This window comes from Antedon mediterranea, chromosome 1 (assembly GCF_964355755.1).
Source record: "Antedon mediterranea chromosome 1, ecAntMedi1.1, whole genome shotgun sequence".
NCBI classification, from domain to species: Eukaryota; Metazoa; Echinodermata; class Crinoidea; order Comatulida; family Antedonidae; genus Antedon; species Antedon mediterranea.
The window spans coordinates 23,265,470-23,285,950 of record NC_092670.1 but is presented as its reverse complement, the minus strand read 5'-3'; the positions used below and the strand labels follow the sequence as shown (position 1 = coordinate 23,285,950).

The 20,481-nt window shown below is 34.8% G+C and overlaps 2 protein-coding genes across 2 annotated transcripts in view; both read left to right on the top strand.

Moving 5' to 3' along the window:
* Nucleotides 1-13,884, top strand: part of LOC140063309 (uncharacterized) — a 47,004-nt gene extending 33,120 nt beyond the window's left edge. Inside the window, exons 7-17 of the mRNA XM_072109817.1 lie at nucleotides 1,130-1,243; nucleotides 1,530-1,625; nucleotides 2,717-2,741; nucleotides 3,238-3,363; nucleotides 5,502-6,398; nucleotides 7,666-9,582; nucleotides 9,694-9,812; nucleotides 9,962-10,064; nucleotides 10,169-11,587; nucleotides 11,952-12,019; nucleotides 12,569-13,884. Coding sequence (XP_071965918.1) covers nucleotides 1,130-1,243; nucleotides 1,530-1,625; nucleotides 2,717-2,741; nucleotides 3,238-3,363; nucleotides 5,502-6,398; nucleotides 7,666-9,582; nucleotides 9,694-9,812; nucleotides 9,962-10,064; nucleotides 10,169-11,587; nucleotides 11,952-12,019; nucleotides 12,569-12,964 — 5,280 coding nt within the window. The 3' untranslated portion in view covers nucleotides 12,965-13,884. The remainder of the gene's footprint in view (nucleotides 1-1,129; nucleotides 1,244-1,529; nucleotides 1,626-2,716; nucleotides 2,742-3,237; nucleotides 3,364-5,501; nucleotides 6,399-7,665; nucleotides 9,583-9,693; nucleotides 9,813-9,961; nucleotides 10,065-10,168; nucleotides 11,588-11,951; nucleotides 12,020-12,568) is intronic.
* A 3,297-nt stretch (nucleotides 13,885-17,181) lies between these two features.
* LOC140063372 (evolutionarily conserved signaling intermediate in Toll pathway, mitochondrial-like) overlaps nucleotides 17,182-20,481 on the top strand; it is a 60,418-nt gene continuing 57,118 nt past the window's right edge. Inside the window, exon 1 of the mRNA XM_072109823.1 lies at nucleotides 17,182-17,193. The gene's annotated coding sequence lies outside the window, so the exon portion shown is untranslated. The remainder of the gene's footprint in view (nucleotides 17,194-20,481) is intronic.

Below are 20,481 nucleotides of genomic sequence, written 5' to 3'. Positions count from 1 at the left end.
ATACCTAATGTTTTGGTTGTTACACGGCAACCATTGGAAACACTTTAAGATGGAACTATAACTACTTAATATGCAATATGGCCTATGGTTACAGTAGTGCAAATGCATTTATTTTAAGTATGCATGGAAGATGCTGCAGATTGCTTTCCATATAATTTAACCGATCAATGTATTCTGTATAGGGGTCCAGGCAGCTCCTGTTTGGCTTATATTCTTTCTCATCTCAAAGCACTCTATGAAAATAACTAAAAAAATAACAATTCTGTGGTTATCTGTGGCTGGATCTCAATGGAGATATTAATAAAATAAGCAAAAATCGAAATGATAAAGTAAGATAAGCTAGAAAGAAGTGCCTAATTTCGGGAAAACCATATTCCTTAGTCTAAGTTAATGATAATAAATTATAATCATAAATTCTTGCAAATTTGTAAAATTTTAAAAAATCCCAGTTTATTAAAATGTATTTATTAATAATTTCATAACAATTAGTTAATTAAAATTTAACCTGAGAAATCACAGCCATTAAATGCTTATTGATTGATTACATAGCTATTAAAAGTATCATGGTACTTTGACCTTTAAGAACAGAAATCATCGAGAGAAAACAAGCGGGCAAAGAGCAAACAGATAATTGTACTTAATGGATTGTACGTTTTGCTAATGGTCATTAAAACATTCTCCATCAGTTAAAGCTTAACATGTCTGTTGAAAAATGAGGAATTAGCATAAAACCAAACGTTGTTAATCTTTTAAGGTTCTTTATTAAGTTTACATTATCTTAAGATATTTAAATCATGTTGATGTACACATTGTATTATTATATTATATTCATTATTTAATAACAAGTAATACAGTGAGAAATTGAGAATATGATTTTAATTCAATTCATATAGATCAGTAGATTATAAAAAATATACATTTTGTAGGATTCACTGTCTTAACCACCAGATCATAGAAAACCTTGTTTTTTTATAAGCAAGTATAAATAAGATGCCTTGAGTAATTTATCACTGGCTAGATGCGCTTTAATTGCGCCAAGTAGTTATTTTACTTATTTTCTAGTATTTTTATATTTTATTCAATTATTTTTTATTATGTCTTACTCTTATAAAAATTCTTTGTTTTTCAGAATCGCAGGTTAAAGCGAAAGCCTGTTCCGAACGTTTTTACTGAGGCATTCCTAAATCAACTTAATAGAACCTTGCAGAACGCTAGAGAGAAATTAAAAGCTTTCAGAATACAAGTAAGTGTGGTTTCACATTAATAAAAGTAAATCAAACTGCTTTGGCTACACTATCAAACTTTATGTGATGAAAAAATGTGATGTGCCCATATATAAACATGATGTCATATCACTACCATATCTGGGCACATTACACTTTTTTTTATAGTGTAGACAGAGCTTAAGTAATAATATTCTGATTTGATGTTGTATATATTTGAACAAACATAAAATATTTATATCCCCTGTGATTTTTATTTGGAGAATATTACTGATCTTGCTTCAATATCTTATTTCTTTTATTTAGATTGGAAACGAAAGTAATCAAGACATATCACATGATCTGAATGAACCAATTAACAAACAGAATTCACTGAACATTGACGAAATTCAGGTGATAAAGGTACGACAAAATACATTTAATGTTTAATTTCAAATGATCATGATGTTTATTTCAGAATGTAAGTTTATAAAGAATCAATAATTAAAAAACAAAGGAATATATTGAAATAAATAAACTTAAAAAAAAAATTATTACTTTGAAAATACAAAGCATTTTCCAAAATTGTATGTTGCTTGTTTTTTATGCTCTTGCTTGTTTTAACGATTAACGTCCACAGTTTTCATGTTGTCGTCCTAAATTGTTTTAACTATACACCATCACCATCATCTGTTACGCTATCCGTCTTGGGTAGACATTGCGTACGCTAATCGTTTCGGTGGTCTGATGGTCTGTCATTAATTTTGCGATCGATGTATTTGCATACACCAACAGATCATTAATTTTAGAAGCTTGATATCTGCAATATGCATACCCTCATTTGAATGTTCTCTTTTGCATTTTACCAAGTTTTTCACTCTCTTTGCATTTATTTACATTTTAAAGTGTATCTTATCCTCTTCTGTCATTAAGAGCAGCAAGAATTCTTTAGTACACTTCCATTTAAATTGAAATGTGTAAAGATCAGAATAACTAAAATGGTTGTGTATAATGTAATAAGTTACTATTAAACAATTCATATTCTTCCCCTTTAGTGGACTTTGATACATGCCTGTAATGGCTTATATCAAAACTGAAACATATTAACATGTTTGCTTTGCACATGTCATCCAATTTAAAGTAATTGACCTCCGTAGTTTTGCTCAATATGTCGTCAGATAGTCTAGGCCTCGTTGAACATTCTTTACCTTTTCCGATCTGTCATACTCTTCAGAGCAAAGCTTCAAATCCCCTTGTATGAAAGCAGCGCAGGTCACTCTCTTCTAGGCTTAAGACCTGTTTTCTCATATGCATTGCAAGTGCCTTTGTGATTATAGGATTGAGATAATGTTGAACAATCCTAATTATGAAATGGAAAAATGCTCTATAAAACATTGTTTTTATGTACAGTAGAAAGAACCTCTCCTAAGTAATAGTAATACTTACTGCAACAAATTATCAATGCTTCTTGCATTATTAAATTTAATAACATTTTTTAATTCTATTTCTTTCAGGCTCCTCTCGAACAAAAAGCCAAAGGTTTGTCTAATATTAATTATCTTGTTTTACAGTATAGTTAATTTTATAGATTGTATTAGTTGTAGAATATTGCATAATTGTTTTCTTGTTGTAGTTTATAGGGCTTCTGTGTTGCACCAAAATAATTTTAATTATTAATTTGAATTACACTAGTTAGGACATGACTGTGTTTGAGCTATAAGTATAATGGACATTATGGACTAATTAATTTTTAATTTGATAGTTCATTCAGCACAATAGTATGGTTTGGTATTGGTTGTGCTTTGGCTATAAGAAAAATATTTGACTATTAAATTAATTGTACCATTTTCTACTGTATCAACATGTTTCCCAAGTCCCGGTTTTAGCTTTTGTTTCAAATAAGACTCTCAAATCTGAATATTCTAATAATCACTAAAAACTGAAATTAAGCTAGGGGTAAAATATGGGCCTTATGCTGTCAAAAAAGCTTGTTCTTTGCGGTTCACTTGGCCTTTTCTCTCTCTCAAATTAACAGAAATAGAACAAACCAAAGTCCAAGTGGTTAGTCCTTGGCCCCACCAGCCAGCGCTTGTTCAAACTCCACAAGTGACTGAATTTACACCACACAATCAACTCATTCAAAGTACCACAAAGACCCAAGGTAAACAAAGAATTATAAACAAACTTGTATGTCGTTTAACCACAAATAGTAATGTCATTGCATATTATGTTGTGTTTTGTAAATGAATGTTTTATAATGATTATCACTTAGCCACTCAAAATTAATACTAAACTGACAATTTAAAAATGAAACGAATCACTTTGATTTCGTCTTTATTTTTTACTAGATAGTCCAAAAATGTCATATTTGTAAAATTCTCCAATTAAACAATCCATTCTTTATCAATCATATTTAAAGGCATATGTATTCCACATTCAAAGTTATTAAGACGAATAAACTTATGATTTATTTACCCTGTATGTGCAGTACTATTTTCTCTGTTTGGAATGAAAGAACAATTTTTGCCAATTAACAAGATAAATACACTGTCTACCAAAATACACACTCTTATTAATAAGAAGTTTAAAACAGTTTATATGGCCTACAAATTAGGATTTCAATTGATTTTCATGCAAGAGATATGGGTGTGACAGGATACTGTAGAAGGGATTGGCTGTTACCTTGTGAAGATGTGATGTCACTTACATAGCCACTAGTGTGATTATGTAATATGTGTTGGAGGTTCAGGATAATTTATTTATTTAAAAAAAAAAATCAATAATTAATCAGTTCTTTGGAAGCCTTTCTACTGCCTCATAATAAATTATTAATTTAGATACGTTAATCTACAAGTTCATCATTCAATGTACTATTATGGCCCCTTGATAAATACTAACCACAACTTGTTTATTTTTGTCTGGTGGTATAATATGTCATTTATATTCCATTAATCATAGTAAACCATAATAACATTAATTATTAACCCTTTGTACTTCCTTAATAAAATTATAAAAATTAGCATAAGCTGTGATAATTACAAAGACTGGCTAGATGAACAGTTATTGCATGGAGAAATTCCTAACTTATTTCTCTATGGTTATATAGTTGTTTGGCCTATTATATATGTGAGAAATTGTATAGACTAATAATGCATACCAAAATTCTGCACTATTATCGACAATATGTTGTTGTGTTAATAACCTTTACCTTTGTGTTGGAATGGATATAAGTATTGTTACTAACCGCATTAAGCACAACAAACCACCCAGTTAATCTAGCGTTGATATTACGCTTTCTAAATGTGTCGTAACTATTTTATCATTGCTTTTCATTGCTACTGTTCTATTGTATTATTTAAATGTACTGTGACATTTCTGGTATTTGCTCTGAATTTGCTCTCTGTATTGTGAATTTAATATTCTTGTTTGGATCAAGAATCTGACAATGTTTGTATGATTTATATCTTTCCATTAGATATTTTGTACTGTCAATTCCTTTTATTTGTTGAAGATTCAGTGTAGAACATATTATATCTCTAGCTTCTACCTTCCTTCCTCCCGATGGTCTTTCTAACATAGTTTATGTATTGTACTATTATTTACATTAAATTCAATAGTGTGGTTTATTTCAGTTCAAATTAATACAATTAGGACAATAATAAAAAAAAAATTCAACCATCAACCATAAACAAACATATGCTTCCTATTTTATGTATAACTTAAACATAATCAAAACATGGAGTCTATAGTCACAGACTAAAAATAAATGATTGATTTAATTATACAAAGATGTGCTAGTGAAGACGCTTTAACTTATTTGAAATGCAAGTTGGTCGGTAATAAATTTAATTTTCCAAGAAGTGCATAAATTTCCAACACAATAGCATGGTCAAACAATAACATTAATTATTTGTTCTAATTTTAATTAAAACGTATGAATATTAATTTGCATGAATGCAAATACGTTGCTTAAATATAAATAATTCAAATTATAGTTATTAATATAATATTTGCTAAACAACAAAACCAGTTAAGTGCAGTGTTGATACAAAAAGTTGGTGTCCACTGCAGTAGAACCCGTAGTGTTGGAACACTTATATTTCCCCTTGTTCATTTCACAGGATAGGGTGTCCCATTAATAGGGGTGTGTCCCAAAGTGTTCTATGCAGTTCTTTGCTTTATATACAGATTTCACAATCATTACCATTAGTTATGGTGAAACTACAGACTAACAGGTTTTAAGAGTTGATTAAATCGTTTATTATTGAAATAGTAATGAGAGAATTTATTAACTTTCAGCACAAGGAATAAATCAGACGGGTTTCTCTGATAGTGCCACTAATAATCAAGGAGAACATACAGAACTTGAATGGCCAAAAATGGCAACAGTAGATTCTGATACAAAAGCAGAACAAGCAACGGTTAAGCCACCAAACGGCATTATAGTGGATGGACAAGATAAAGATGCGTGGCCCGCAATAGGAGAAGCAACGGAAAACAAAATAGCGGGAGAAAAACTTGCCAACGGTCCAAGTATTCCAACAGGCAATATGGGAACCGGGAGTAATATAGAAACGAGTGGAGGAAATGGGAGTAACCCTGGCGGTAATATGCCAAATAGTCAAGCGCAACTTCAGCCACCGCAGTCCAGTACAAACGCAACAAATTCCATGTGGAGTCAGAGAGGAGGAAGTAATATGGGCAGCGGCGGTGCCAACTGGAGTGCTGCATCTAGTGGAGCAACTCAAACAACACTATTTCATCAGGGCTCTTTTCAATCTGGTGCCCCTCAAGGTATGAACAGTAGCAACAGTGGCTTAGCTCCCACTTCTGGATGGGGAAACCCCAACTTTGGGGATGGAAACGGAAATGGTGATTGGCCAAAAAGCGGCCTGAACAATAACCAAAATAATATAGCTAACAATGAGGGCGCTACTGCAAGACCGAACAATGGACAGCCAGTGAGCATGAACCAGCCAATGCCTCCAAGTTCTGCAGGAGGTGGTTCCATAAGCTCAGGCTTTAATTCTGGTGCTAATATTCCAGGCATGAATGCCAACAATCAACAATGGAATATGCCTCCTGGATTTAACTCTGGAAATCAATCAGGATGGAATAATAATGGCAACAAACCTGAGGGTGGGAATAATGGAAATGAAAGCAATGGAGGAGGTGGGAATGCCTGGCAAAATTCTGGTAAGTTGATGCGGATGCCAAGACAAAAACTTGTCAGCGTTTAATTTTTAGGATTTTATTAACATACCACTAGTCATTGTGCATTGATCCCTAGCTGGTTCACAAGGCGCATTCACAAATGTATAATACCACAATTTCAATATGCTACAGCTAAAGTATTATATGTGGGTATTATTTGCCATCCTAATTTCACACCAGACAACAACCAGACTGGTAGGAAGTTAGGTTGACTAGCCCGGACCCATTTTCATTAGACTTTGTATATCAGGCTAGTAAAATATTGAAGCCTGTAAGCTTGTATTTTGTGGCAAAGTTAACACAGCATAATCATTCAAAACATTCTAAATGATAAAGAATATGCAGTAAATAATGGTAAAGTAAATATATACACAAAAAAATGTTATATTTATTATGATATATTAAACTACTAAATTGCATTTAGGAATGAACTGGACAATAGTATAAGTTACCTTTCAGAGAGAGGCTGTTGCTTTCCTTTTTTTTTTATAAAAAAATGCACTAATTTCTGTCTATTATAAATTGCATTATAATTACAATGGTATTAATAATTTTTTAAGAGACGGGCTGTCATTTATGCAAATGACTGCAGCATTTTTTGACAGAAAAATTGTGTATAAACTGTAGGAAGGTCAAATTTACAAAGAATATTATTTTTATTGGATGTTTTCACATTGATACTGATTGCGAATCATTTAAAATCAATAAATTCCTTTAATAAAAAAAAAATGTAACTGCTTATTCATCCTCACCACTGTATAAAAATTGCATTATAATAACTACGATAACTAATATTTATTCACTTTATTGTATAAACAATACTAATGGCGGCCCAATTGGGGCAAAAAAATAAATTCAATATAAAAGCAATATAAAAAGGGGTTGGTGAGGAATTGAACTTGACCAAAGTATTTACCTTTCAGAGAAAGGCTGTTGCTTTCCTTATTTTTTTTTTAAATACCGCACTCTAATTTCTGTCTATTTCTAATTGAACATTATAAAATAAGCATTTCAAATGCATACTTTAAACTTAAAAGTGTGAGGGGTTATTTGTAACAAAAAGTTTGATAGTGTAGATAGAGCTTCAGTCTAAATTAAAACATGATTCCATCAATCCAATGGAAATTATACTCTGTCATATACATTAATTTAAATGTTCACATTATTAATGTTGTTTTAACAAAGCTAAATTGTCAACAGGATGAGAGTGTGTTCACATTATTAATTAAATCTTCTTTTATTTTTTAAGGGTCTTCATGGAATACAGGATCAAATTCCCAGAACATGACAGGAACAAATAATTGGGGTGCTCCCAACTCCAATTTTGATAATATTGGGGGAAGCGGCAATAATTGCTCAGGATGGGGCTCAGCTCCTAACCCACAGGGTCCACCCACATCTGCTGCAGGCAGTAGGGTGCAAGGGTGGGGAGACAATTCCAGCAAACATTCTACTATGGGATGGAATAATTCCAATATGACTTCAAATCCTAATTCCAGTGGAAATAATTCATCCGGCTGGGGTAACAACAGCCCAAATACCAGTGGGCCATGGGGAGGACAAAGTGCTGCATCCGCCCCTACTTCTAATCCGGGTTCTCAGCCAGCAAGTTCAGATTCCAATTCGGGACAGGGTAATTACTTAGGATGGGGCAATAATTCCAAACAAGCTCAGCAATGGGGAAATCAGAACCCTAATAGTCAGGGATGGAACAACTCGAGAGGGGGTGGCAGTGGCTGGGGAAACCCTGGTCCAAGTAAAGAATCAAACCCTCAGCAATCTGGTGGCGATGGTACAGGATGGGGACCACCAAGGACACCCAACATGGATTCTACCACACACAACTTTTCAGGAACTAAGGGACCATCATCTCAGGTTGTTCAGCAACGTGTAAACTCCAATGATGGATGGGGCAAGACTCCAATTAAGCAGAATGTACGCTGGGATGCTCCTGGTGGTGCAGGATGGAAAGATGGCCAACAGCAACCAACACCACCCACAGCATGGGGTGGAGGAGGAGGTGGCAGTGATGGTAAACCATGGGGAAATCCGGACAACAAAAGTGGTTGGGGACAACAAGGTGGACAGCAACAGCAGCAGCAACAGCAACAGCAGCAGCAACAGCAGCAGCAACAGCAACAGCAGCAGCAGCAGCAAAAACCACAACAATCGTCAAGTTGGAGCGGAAACACAAATATATCGTCTCAACCACCGACACCGTCTGCTTGGACTAAGCCTCCCACTACATCTGGAAATTCACAGTGGGGAAATCAACAACCAAATAAGACATCACCTCCATGGGGAGCTTCATCAGGAAGTGGAGGTATGTCACAATGGAACAATCCAAATGTTCAACAACAACCACCTTCTTCACAATGGAACAACCAGCAGAGAGGACAGCAACCCAGACCTGGCAATGGAAACATTCCAAGTCCTATTCCAGGTCAAAGAGGTGGAAATGGTGGTGGTGCTACTGCTTCTGGCAATCCTGCTAATAAACCACCTGGTGGAGGAGCCTGGGGCTCCTGGGGTAACGATCCACAAAACCAAACCGGAGCAACTGGTGGTGCATCCGGTGCTGCTGCTCTTCCAGAAAAAACATATGGATCTGGATGGAAAGGACCCACACCAAATGTCACTGTGCCTAAATCAGCAACCGGATGGGGTGATCCAACTCCACCAAAGCAAAGCAAAGTTGATGATGGAACATATATATGGGGCGATCCAAATCAACATAATATGAACATGACGGCAATCAACCGTAAAAATGCCGCTCGCCAAGGGAGTACTTCCAGCCAGCCTAACAGTACTATGCAATCTCAACAATTTGTAAGTAACTCTTCTGGTCCACCAGGCACACCAATTCAACCAAATGCACCACAAGGATTTGCCCCAAAACCAGAAGCTGGTGGAAATCGAGGTGACTGGGGTCCTGCTCCTCAGAAACAAACAGGATGGGGAAATAGCGGCCCTAAGGCACCAGATAGTGGGTCGTCTTGGGGTCATGCATCTGTAGCACAGTCCAAAGGCCCAGGATGGGGTAACACTCAAGGTGCTGGCTCCGATTGGGGGAATGCAGGTGGCAGTAATGCTGGCAGTACTTTCAAGGAACCTATGCAATCTGGATGGCTTGGTAGTGGAAATGTTGAAGAAGCTCCTGGACAAGGTAAGCAACACTTTATATCTGTGTACATACCAAACTCTCTGAAAACCGAAAACTATCCCAAAACCAGAGTGTTTGCTGATATGTATCAACAAATTTTTCTTTTCTTTGTAGGGAGTATGTGGGGTAGTGGTGCTGGTGGTAATCGTGGTGGTGATGATGAATGGGAAACACACTCCCAGGGTAGTGAAGCCTCTGTAGGAAGTGGAGGACCACGTCACATGTGGAACAAAGTAAGTAAAACCGTTTTAGTACTGTAATCATTTTTGCCATTATCATTATCATCATCATTATTAGTATCTCAATCTTCCACTTCACTAATACCATAACGTTTAGTTAGTATAGAAAACATATGTCTATTTGCGACAATTTTTTTTTATAGCAGAAGGAATCCAAAATAAAACGATTGATGGAAATGGGATTGAAAAGAGAAGATGCTGAAATGGCCTTGAAAAACAATAGCCCTGATATTGAAGCTACAATGAGTAAGTTCAATAAACTATTACTTACTGCAGTTGGAAGTACTGCAATTGTTCTTGATGTTTACCCTAATACAAACATGATTTCTAATACATTTATTTTTTTGTAGGGGAACTTAGCAGTAAACTACCAAACCAAATTGATGGAAGCAATAACATGGACCTAGATTTGACCAAAGACTTCAACAAGATGATGCTAAATGAACAGAGTATGAACGATCCCAAAGGGGTAAATGACAATCCACCGGTTCAACCCACCTCAACTTTCAATCCGTCCCGTCATAGCACTGCAACAGTGATGCCAAATGCTCCGCTCGGTAAAGGGTTTCCTAGCCAAAGTACCATGTCACCAACCTTCCCAATGCAGCAATCGCGTGGCCAACAACAACAACAGCAGCAGCAGCAACAAGGATTCCAACCGCTACCGAGCCAACAACAACAACGGTCTCCACTCACTACTCAACAGATCCTACAGCTTGCTGTGCAGGCTGGCTTGATAAATCAGTCTCTCCTCAACCAACACCTCTCACACCAGCAATTGATGACTGTCTTCCAGCTGATTCAACAAAGATACGGCCAACTTGTCCAACAGCAGATGATTCAAGTCCAGAACAGACCTGGAATGAATTCGTCTACGAGACAACAGCAGGAATTACTTGCTCGTCTAAACGTCGTCCAGCAACAGCTCATACAGCAGCAACTGCAGCAGCAACAACAACAGCAACGGGTACCCAAGGCACATCGCCACAAGCTCAATAGCGATTCAGATGTATTCAACACCGATTCCAGCGATCTTTGTCCTCCACAGTCTCGGTCCCGCTTCAAAGATTTCTTCAGTAATTCAAAAGGCAATGATCAAGTGTTTGGTTTATTAACAGTAGGTGCTGATAACCAGAGTGAGAACAGCTGGTCTCATAGCAAATCTCCAACTCCACCAGAAAGCCTTCCTCAAAGTGCTGATTCTACCATCTCAGATCCAACTTGGAGCTTTCCTGAACCAAGCTCAGACATTCAGACTGATTTTGGACCTCCAGAATTCAAACCTGGTGTTCCATGGAAGCCACGTACAAAGGATATTGAGAACGATCCTGATGCTACACCAGGAAGTGTCAATGGCAGCCTTTTCAGTAGTAGCATTAGCAGCATCGGATCAAAGACTCCAGGTCGGGGAAGAGAGACAGACATCTCTGGTATTCTCACCAAACCTATGCAGCCAAATTCTAGCAGCGGGTGGTCTGGTGCCACAACTGCTGGTAATGCAGGAACATGGGGAGGTGGTGGCGGTGGTAATCCGTCTACTAAACGTCAAGTTTGGAGTGGTGGAAGCAGTTATGATGAACCACAGGTCTACCAACCCACTGCACTTACAAACCAGCTATGGAATGTGCCTTTGAACAGCAGTCGAGGAAACACTCTGTCACGTCCCCCACCAGGATACGGAGGTGGAAATGTTAGCCGAAGCACATCCTGGCCTGCTGGAGGAACAAGATCCTGGGACACTGGCAACAGAAGTGGAGGAGGTGGCGTAGGTATGTTGCTCTTTCTTCTGTAAACTCATGAAATTGCCAATATTTATTAACTTTTATTTATAATTAAATAAACCAATAATATATGCCTGATAATATTAACATTTTGACAAATATTTGATTTAAACAAATTGAGGAATTGTTTTTATTATTAACGACTTGTTTTTGTTGGATGTTTTTATTTTATTTTGCACCATCTCTGCTAGACTAGTTGTAGAGTTGTGTAATTTATGGCATGAGAATTCCTTTAATGAATTAATATCCACCAATACCCACATATAAAGGGGCACTTCAATGAATGTGTACCAGATAGAACACTGCTGAAGATTTCCAGTCTTAACCCAAGGGAACACCTTTTTCATTGTAGGTTGGTCTACTGGCAACAACTTTAGCTCAAGCAGCCCATGTCTTATCTTGAAGAATGTACCCCAAGATGTGAGTGCTTTAAGTATAAAGCTTTGTCTACACTATCAAACTTTATATGTCAAAAAAATGTGATGTGCCCATATATGGACATGATGATGTCATATCACTACCATATTTAAGCATAGCACTACCATATATAGGCACATCAAACTTTTTTGACACATAAAGTTTGATAGTGTAGATAAGGCTTTACTTTATCAGGGTTCTTGCATTAGTATGTTAGCCCTAAGGTGCCAATCTATATTAGAGTTTGCTAACAAGTTTTGCTTTGTTGTTATTAACCACTTGGGAATTACTGTTGTGTTGATCGTTTGCACATTATTTTTAGAAGTGTTGTCAGATATGTTTATTGAACTATAACCTAATAATAGTTTATAAAGAGACACAACATAATAGTTTAAAGAGACACAACATAATAGTTTAAAGACACACATCATAATAGATTAAAGGGACACATAATAGTTTAAAGGGACACACAATAAAAGTTTAAAGGTACACATCATAAAAGCAATGATTATCCCTTTAAAATTCATGAATATTCTTGTGTTTGATTTACAGATGGATAGCCTATCCAAGCTGTGTTCTCAGTTTGGACCAATGGAAAGCTTCCAGGTAAACGCTCAGCAGCGGGCTGTAATGGTACGTTACCGTAAGATGGAGGATGCAATGAGAGCACAACGAAGCATATCATCAGGCACCAACATTAACGCTACATTTGCTTTTGACGATAATGCCAGCTTGATGAATACTGCTCCTACTCAACTAAAGACAGGTGGATTCAGTGGTAACCAGTGGGGTGCACCTTCACAGAGTATGGGCTTCGGCGGAAGCCAGACATGGTCTAACGGCGGCGGTGGAGGAGGTAATTGGGCAACTGGAGGTCTAGATACTGACCCTACAATGGGGTTTCTACCTAACGATCTCTTAGCTGATGGCATGGGATCTACTATGTAAAGTTTAATATAAAATTGAAGGCTACCTATTTTGATAAGGAAATATTATATAATGTTGTTTTATTTGAGTGATAAATGTATGTTTTTGTGACGGGTGTGTGTGCTGGTATTGGCAGACACTAGAAAAGCCTTGCTGAGGAAAGTTTAAACTTTGAACTTTCTAACTGATTGGTTTTTTATTTTTGATTTGTTGGTCTTTTCATTGAGTGCTGGAAATTGAAAAGCAAATGTGCAATTTGGTAATGAAAAGCATATACACCTTACATTATAATACTTCTCTCTTTAAGGGTTTTCCTTTTTTACATTTAGATAAGAAGTTTATTATTATAAGAAAAAAAAAATATATACAAAAAAAATAACACAATGAAATGCCACGAAAGGTTGTCTCGTGCTTTAAATAGGTTAGAATCGGTGCTATAACGCTGAATGTTTACGTGAAGAAATAAATTAAATGTCTTAACTTTGTGTCTTGATAAAGACTATTCAGTATATTTTAGAATAAGTTGTTTTGATATTGAACTAGTATTTGCATGACGTTTTTATCGTTTTCAATCAGTGTGATTTGTTTTATATTCTGTTGGACAATAAGTATATCAACATTCAGGTCACATAATTGAAGTTTCTTACGACCTGAATTATATATCTATTCGGATTTAAATTATTAGTTTTTAAGGTTTTCCTTTCTTTTTGTTGCCAGCTTGTACAATTATGTTATGGAATTATTTTTGGAAGTGCAATTTGTTTCGGTGGAATGCACATATTGTTCCACTCTTAACTTATCGATTTTTTTTCCATTTAAACTTATATGTAACTAATCTGGCTTTACATGGACTGAAATGTACCAAGATATAATAAGTGTCTTTCACAAAACTAGTTAATAGATCTGCCAAGAATATTAAAAAAAAAAAAAAAAAAAAAGAACATTGTAGTTAAGATGATAACCAAAACAATTATCAAAACTTGTATTTTGGATATATTGTAGATTGTATATTCTAACATCAAGAACTCCTTTATTTAATAATGGTCTTGTTTGTTTTAGGCTGGCTATACAAGCTTAGATATATGTATTGTTTAACATGAATGTGCCTATGTCTTTACTCTATTAAGAAGAATACTAACTTGACAATAATGTCCAGAATAAGATTAACCAACTCCATCGAGTTCTATACTGTTTATGCGTATGCAATTTTTGTTTAATTCATGCAAACAAGTTTATGTGCTTACGATTTATTCCAAAATTTAGTGTGCAAATTTGAACCTAGATGTAAGTTTTAAGAAAACCAAGATGTCCTATCTAGCCTTGATTTAGTGCCACCTCGTTTAAAAAAAATATATATAAAGAAAAAAAAATATATCGGGGTGGTTTAATCTGTTTGAAAAGGGTGTAAATATTTAAAATAAGAAGTGGGGATTAGTCTTCAGCGTTTTAACAGTTGATAATGCCTCTTGGATGTCACAAATTCTGCTCAGGGTCGTTGACTTGTTGCAGCTGATAACTGCGTTACGAGTTTAAAACGATTTTGACGATGATAACAATGATTGAAGTAATCACCTTTCATGTTTTTTTTTTTTAAATTTTCGATAACATGGTGCTCTTGCTTGCTTCCGGGAGATTTAAAAAAAAAGATTAAAATATAAAAAAAAATAAAAATTATATTAAAAAGTATATACAGAAGTGCAAAAACTTAAAAGTATTTCTATGGGTGAAGGGATGTGGATGTATTGGGGTTGGGGGAAGGGTCACGGCTACTATGTAGTCCATACTCAATATTTGCCAAGGGGAGTCGGGTTGGGATGTGGGTTGGAAAAAATATATTAAAAAAAAGACTCTCCCAGGAGCAGGCTTGACTTTGTCTTTAGTGATTATCTTATGTCCAGTTAATAGGACACAATTAGGCATGAAATAATGGGTTAATACATGCTGCTACAATAGTACTAATAATATACCAACAAATATAGGGTTTGAAAATATATGTTGGGTTTTTTTAAACACGCCATAACCAATCTGCAAGTAACTTGATCTGAAATGTTCACAGATAGTATATGTTCAATAAATGTAGTGTTATTTTCATATATACAGCACTTATTTTTATTTGATACACACAAAAGTAATAATTGTAGTGTTTTGCTACTCAAAGAGTATTAATACGGATGTCATTATATTTGCTAATTTTGATGAAAAAAAAATGAAAATAACCCAAGTGGTTTTTTAACTAAAGAAATACTAAATAAGTGTTCACTAATATATATTGTTTGGATTTCTGTTTCTTATTCATTGTACAGTACTCCCATGTGTTTAATGTAAAGATTCCGTTTAAAGGCAATCAAATGGCAACTATGAAACGTGGTTGTAAATTGTAGCTATGTAATTCAAATTTATGCAAAGTTCTACCTAATTGTGTTGTATGTCGTTTGTTGCGTAGCACTGACTTTTAAGAGAGATCTGCTAATTTTGATATATTAATATTATTCTTAATTCTTATTATTATTACAAATACAAATTAATTAAGTACAATTCTTATCTTATCCAGCACTGTTTATGGGTAATTGTTTCATTGTGTGCAACCGTTTAATGTTTATGTTTAAAAAAAAACCAAGACCTTTTATGAATTGAAAAAAAAAACTTTACAAAAAAAATGGAACTGATTCGGTATGAGCTTATGTGAAAAGAATTCATAATTTTACCCACAGAATAGTAAAGAAAGCCAAAGACTAAGGATTTATATAAGTTGACAGTGGTAGCCTGCCATACTCAGTTCATTTATGTGAAGACATGTACATTAGTTTAATTCTAAATACTCTGGTGGGTTGGACACTAAACACACAATACTTAAATAGGGGCATTTTCAATAGTCTTATATCATTGCAAAAACAGTGTAGAGTTTATTATTCCGAGGAGAGGACCAATTTATGTATAAATGTTATTGTTGTTTGTTGTTTATTGTTGAAGAGAAGCGTTACCATCAGTTGCTTAATCAAATCAATTCTTCCTTCCATACTTGAATGTGTTTTAATTAAGAAGTTTAAGGGGACAGGTGGTGTAATTAAGTTAAATTAAGGTTTACGAAGAGGTATTCAAATATAGTAGTTTAAGAATTTCTTCAACGAGAATGTATAACGTACTAGAAAACCACCTGTTTGGTGAGGGAGCTATTTAAGATTGTTTCAGACGATTAACTGTCAAATACTAAATTCCTATCAATCTTTAATAACACAAAGATTTTTAATATAGTTTTTGAGATAGCGGATTTATTGGGACATTATTATTATTATTATTATAACAATAAGTTTCTTTGTATAAAATAAAAGAAAACGATTTGCAATCATGCGTCGGTAATACATAGATAGATTTACCAAGTGACGGGTTGTCTAGGACGTAGTAGTGGTTTGGTTTTTCTTATCTTCCAAATTCAAAGCAAGTATTATATAATAAGTAATATAAGTGTGTGAATAAAAAGTGATGTGGTTTGAGAATGGTCAAGACTAAGCAATTAACTCTGAATAAAAAAAAACAAAACAATAGTTAACTACCTTAAAATATACAAAGCTTTTATTGTGTGTGTAAGATCTTTGTTCTGTGTTCGCTGTACTACTTAGCAAGCAATGTTAGTGATAATATAACCATGAAAATGCTTAACAAAGAGGATTAAATGGAAAATCTGGTGTTAGTGCCTTCAAATCTTGTTCTTTCATTTTATTGTATTGTTTATGGTATCTAGTAGCTTTTTGAAGTAGTTTCAGTCGGTCGGTCCAATCTCAAGACCAGTTGCTGTAGCGTATTTCAAGGGCTCACCAATTTAATCGCAGTGTATTTTGATGATATTTTAAGATTCAAGTGTTCATGTTATACAGTGCATTTAGATATCAAGGAGAGTAACTGCTTAATCCATTGATTTCGCTGTTTATACAGTGTTATCCTTTTTGTAATGATTCTCGAAGCACATGCAAAGTAATAAAATAAACAAAACTTAGTGACATTCTCTGTACTGCAAACCTAACTTTACTATGCTCCTTATCCATTTAACAGGAAAGTGCCCACTTAATTACTGTGTAAATAAAATTCTGTTACATTTATAAAGAAACATTTAAATTGTGTTCCATTTGAACTGTCTTACAGTTCTATTGATAAATATCCTATTAATGGTTACGATAAGTAGTGAAATCATTCACGCAACAATAATCAATTGCTGTCAGGCCACTCTTCTATTTTGCGAGTGCTGTTAAAATACATTATTATGTGCTCAGTAAACAGTGGCTACAATAGAAAATGCATTAGACTATCAATAAATTTTATAATATTATTATAACTGCCTGGTTACCTTGCCTATTACAATATCCAGGGTCCCATAAAGTTTGTATATAAACTTGACAGATTTATGAATATTCAATAATATAACTGTATACCAGTACATATACAGAACTAACTTTATGGTTTTAAAACTACAAACATAAATGTAATTTTGTACACTGCTTGTAGCGTATGGTCTCTAAAATGCCTATAGAATCCAGAGTATCTAAAACGGTAAAGCATCCAGGGTATCTAAAATTACATATAGCATCCAGGGTCTCTAAACTGGAACTCATGCCTACATCATCCAGGGTCTTTAAAATAATACACTTGCCTATAGCATCCAGGGTCTCTAAAATATGACATGTGCCTATAGCACCTAGGCTCTCTAAATGGTACACTTGTCAATAGCATCCGTTGTTTCTAAATGGTACACTTGCTTTAGCATTCAGGGTCTCTAAATGGTAGCTATATAATATCCATACTTGCCTATAGCATCCAGGGTCTTTAAATGGTAGCTATATAATATCCATATTTTCCTATAGCATCCAGGATATTTAAATGGTAGCTATATAATATCCGTATTTTCCTATAGCATCCAGGGTCTCTAAATGGTAGCTATATAATATCCATACTTGCCTATTTCATCCAGGGTCTCTAAATGGAAGCTATATGATATCCATACTTGCATATAGCATCAAGGGTCTCCAAATGGAAGCTATATAATATCCATACTTTCCTATAGCATCCAGGGTCTCCAAATGGAAGCTATATAATATCCATACTTACAGGGTCTCTAAATGGAAGCTATATGATATCCATACTTGCCTATAGCATCCAGGGTCTCCAAATGGAAGCTATATAATATCCATACTTGCCTATAACATCCAGGGTCTCTAAATGGAAGCTATATAATATCCATACTTGCCTATAGCATCCAGGGTCTCTAAATGGTAACTATATAATATCTATACTTGCCTATAGCATCCAGGGTCTCCAAATGGTAGCTATATAATATCTATACTTGCCTATTTCATCCAGGGTCTCTAAATGGAAGCTATATGATATCCATACTTGCCTATAGCATCCAGGGTCTCCAAATGGAAGCTATATAATAGCCACACTTGCCTATAGCATCCAAGATCTCTAAATGGAAGCTATATAATATCCATACTTGCCTATTTCATCCAGGGTCTCTAAATGGAAGCTATATGATATCCATACTTGCATATAACATCAAGGGTCTCCAAATGGAAGCTATATAATATCCATACTTTCCTATAGCATCCAGGGTCTCCAAATGGAAGCTATATAATATCCATACTTACCTATAGCAGCCAGGGTCTCTAAATGGAAGCTATATGATATCCATACTTGCCTATAGCATCCAGGGTCTCCAAATGGAAGCTATATAATATCCATACTTGCCTATAGCATCCAGGGTCTCCAAATGGAAGCTATATAATATCCATATTTGCCTATAACATCCAGGGTCTCTAAATGGTAGCTATATTAAATATCTATACTTGCCTATAGCATCCAGGGTCTCCAAATGGTAGCTATATAATATCTATACTTGACTATAGCATCCAGGGTCTCCAAATGGTAGCTATATAATATCTATACTTGCCTATTTCATCCAGGGTCTCCAAATGGAAGCTATATAATATCCATACTTGCCTATAGCATCCAGGGTCTCTAAATGGTAGCTATATAATATCTATACTTGCCTATAGCATCCAGGGTCTCCAAATGGAAGCTATATAATATCCATACTTGCCTATAGCATCCAGGGTCTCCAAATGGTAGCTATATAATATCTATACTTGACTATAGCATCCAGGGTCTCCAAATGGTAGCTATATAATATCTATAGTTGCCTATTTCATCCAAGGTTTATTGATTGATTGATTTATATAATATAATTATGTTGTCTCCTTTGTACTAAAATATTTATTCTGGTCCGTCAGCATAATGCAAATAGATCTTTAACCAAGGCCTACGAAATCTGCCAATATTAATGTTCAACAATACCACTTTGCACATTACATCACACCTTATCTACATGCAAATGCAAACTCTCACAGAAATAATAGAGTAAATAATTAAGTAATAACAACATAAATGGATCTCGCACATGATAAGATCAAACAACAACGAGTCTGTAAAAATCCTCAATTTCCATTCTAGCAAACCAAAGAGAAGAGGTAGGAAAATAAAATCCATCCTGCAATGTGTAATAGACAGGTCGCAGTTCCTCGGAGATGGGTTCAGCTACAAAACATTAAAAAAATAAAATATGATAGTGGTCTAGTGGGATGCAGGAGTGATATTGTGAGCATCAACATGCAGTGTCCATAAGCGCTAACTGTATACAGTCAATAACCACCATATATATGTGATCTAGCATAATAATAATAATATCCTGGATTTATATAGCGCCTAATGTTGTGAAACCTCAAAGCGCTGAACAATTGAAAAGTTAACCGTCATTTTTTGTGGATCAAACATGTATGGAAACATACTCCCATAATGCAGCTAGTAATCAGCGCAAAGTTGTGTCTTGATCTAACCAGGTGCCCATTTATACACCTGGGTGGAGCAAATTAAGTAAAGTATCTTGACTAAGGATACAAGCAATGCGGCGAGAGTTGGGTTCGAACCGCCATCTCACTATCAGTAGTCCAACATCCAAAACACTGCGCCACACGCTCTTATCATGGTTACAAAGACCAGTACCAGTAATAAGTAACAAGGTATTGTTTAATATATTTGTTTAATTAACAATTGGAAAATATATTAAATTTAACTGAAGTACAAAAGATTAATGCCAATTAGTTATGTAATTGGAAGAAATAATAAAATGTAACTTTACATATTGAATAAGTACAGAAAGTATGGAATAAATGTAAGCAACTCATAAATCATTCAAATAATAAATAATTAGTTGCAATATAATAAGTAATAAGTAGATAGAAAAACAAGATAAGTACAGTACCACAACAATGTAGTAATTTAGTATTTTTAATACAATTACAGTATCTTTAATACTCAAGAAACATAAACTAGACGTTTGAATAGCTTGAAAAGTATATTACAGTAAAGACAATACAGCAGGATATTTACAAACTGTTAAAAAATATTGCTTATATAAAAATATGGTATTCTCTAAACTCATAATTCGAGTAACTGAACTAATAAATTATTACAGTATCAATTGGTCAGCGACC